Below are 2,416 nucleotides of genomic sequence, written 5' to 3'. Positions count from 1 at the left end.
CCCGTGCCAGCGCCCTTGGGACAGGCTGGAGGGGTCCTGCATGGGGCTGTACGCAGCTGTCCCTCTGTGCTTGCAGGGCTGTGGGACTGGAGGCCTTTCCCCGGCTGGAGCCCCCGCCCCCCATCACCAAGAAGCGGACACCGCGCGCCCTGAAGACGCCCCAGGACATGCTCATTGCCCCGCAGCCGGAGGGGACCAGCACGAGGAGTGGCACTGAGGAGCCTCCCGAACCACCCACAGCTCACCCTGAGCCCGTGGAGGAGCAGCCGGGGATGGGGGACCCGTCTGCTCCAGCATGCCCTGCTGTCCTCAGTGTGACAGGTGCCCTAGAGCTCAGCGGGGACCAGCCTACCAGTGCCCTACCCGTGCCCGACCTCATCCATGAGGGCAGCCAGGAGAGCCAGTGGCAAGTGGGTGAGAGGGCTACTGAGATGTCAGCCAGCACAGAGAAGCCCTCACGCAGACAGGGGCTGGAGCACGAGCCACCAGGGAGCACAGGGCGGCCAGAGCCACATGCCTCGGGCTGGGAGGTGGAGGGGGCCCATCCTGACCTACTGTCCTTTGAGTAGCAGTGGGTAGCTGTGACAGGGGTGCCATGGGGGCTGGCTCTCCCAGACTTGTCTCTCACTGCCACTTTTCTTTTTGGGGGTGATTATTTTGGAAAGGGGGAAGTCTTAGAGTGGAATGAGCCATTTGCTGCCCAGTGTGGGCTCTGGGGAGCCATGACAACCTGCTTCTCCCCAGATCCCCAGGAGGGGCACAGCCTGTCCTGCCATGGCTTTTGCAGCCCCATTCTGGCCCCCTGTTTACCCTAGTAAGTGCCAAGCTCCTGTCCTGCCACAGTGCCACTGCCACCCTGTCTGCAGCCAGGAGCCTTGCTGAACTGGGAACCGAGGGGGTGCGTGGGGGTAGAAGTGTCAGCCTGCCCCAAACCCCATTGGCTCTGCTGGAGCGAGCATCCTGTGAGCATCCCACAAGCACCACACACTTCCCTGTGTCTGCACTGGCTGCCTTGGTGCAGAGGATTTCCCAGCTTACACCATGTGCTTGCTGAGATACCCCATCCTGGGGTACCAGCAGGCTCACCCAGCCCTGGGGCCAATGAGCCAGGACAGCAGATGTGTCCAGGGCCTTCTCCAGGTGCTGACCTCGTGGTGTTACTCTGCTGAGTGCCATCTCCTTGCAGTGGAGCCCCAGATGCAGTAGTCCTGGGCTCTGGCAGGGTGCAGGGCTGGGCACCTGGGCTGCACAGCTGCTGGCCAGTGGGCTCTGGCAGGGAGCTGAGCTCTCTGTGAGACTCCCTTCCAGCTCCTTCTTGTTTCCTGGTCTCATCCCAGCCACCATGGACAGAGCTGTCCAGGCAGGCAGCCCTCTCCATGTGAGTCAGTGTCACTGCTCCCCTTTATTTCCTGGGACTGTGGTCTCTGCAAGACTGGGACACACAAAGCCATGTGGTCCTCTGATACTGCTGTATGAGTGTTTTGCCGTGGATTACAGGAGGAGTTAGCCAGCCTGGGGACATCTGTGCCAATGCAAGGCAGCAGCTGTGAGATGGAACTTTTTGCTTAGAGCTTTTATGTACATCCTCACCACAAAGGTGGTTTTCAGAGGAAAAGCTCCAAAGCCCCAGGTTGGGTTGGAGGAACCCAGGAGCTCATCGATGGGCCTGCTCACAGCTGCTTCTGGGCCATACAGGGTGGTTGGGCTGAAGAAATGTCTTCCACCACCCAAAGCCATGCTGTCCCACTGAAGGAAGGAAGCTGTGAGCAGGGATCCCCTTGCCCTGGGAGCAGCCACCCATGTCCTTGCCGTTGGTGTGGTGATGCCACGGTGGCACTGGGGCCCTGCGGCTCTCTGCTCTGTGAAAGCCCGGCTCAAGAGCGAAGGGACGCAGAGTTGCACAGAGCCCATGTTCAGTGCTGAGGTGTCACACACCCTGACAATGTGACCGGCATGGCCACCTCCACCCTCCGGTACAGGGGTGTGTGTGTGCTGCCCGGGTCTGCACTGCAGTGTAGGTGTTGATGGAAACCAGGACTTGTAGCCCCTCTCTGAAGAACCAGTATCTTCAATCGCTGTGATCCCAAGGGAACCTTCCCCTTGAGGATTGTCACTCACAGCCGGTGAGAGTCCAGTCCCTCTATTTATGTTGTCAGGGTGCGTGTGTGTGGTTTGGGACAAGAGATGCAGATTGCACAATAAATTTTTTGTCTTTTGTACCTACTGATGTGTGGCGTTCCCTTGATGGGAGAGGACACCCTGCAGGACCCTGGCGCCATCCTGCTGGAGAGCCAGGGGGCGGCGGGGGAGTTTGGTGGTGTCCAGACTGGGGTGCAGAACGTGGCTGCCTTGCTGCGCTTGGCACCACCGGGTGGTGGCTGGGCTCGGGCACAGGGGACCGGATCCCGAGGGTGCT

The 2,416-nt window shown here is 60.5% G+C and overlaps 1 protein-coding gene across 1 annotated transcript in view; it reads left to right on the top strand.

Annotated features, from left to right (window-relative positions):
- The window catches only part of CUNH1orf226 (chromosome unknown C1orf226 homolog), a 2,743-nt gene extending 520 nt beyond the window's left edge, over positions 1 to 2,223 (top strand). The window contains exon 2 of the mRNA XM_031061668.1: positions 77 to 2,223. Coding sequence (XP_030917528.1) covers positions 77 to 569 — 493 coding nt within the window. The 3' untranslated portion in view covers positions 570 to 2,223. The remainder of the gene's footprint in view (positions 1 to 76) is intronic.
- The last annotated feature ends 193 nt before the right edge of the window (positions 2,224 to 2,416 follow it).

This window comes from Geospiza fortis, unplaced genomic scaffold, assembly GCF_000277835.1.
Source record: "Geospiza fortis unplaced genomic scaffold, GeoFor_1.0 scaffold5, whole genome shotgun sequence".
In the NCBI taxonomy this organism is placed as follows: domain Eukaryota; kingdom Metazoa; phylum Chordata; class Aves; order Passeriformes; family Thraupidae; genus Geospiza; species Geospiza fortis.
The sequence above is the reverse complement of the archived record's forward strand: the minus strand, read 5'-3'. Positions and strand labels throughout refer to the sequence as shown.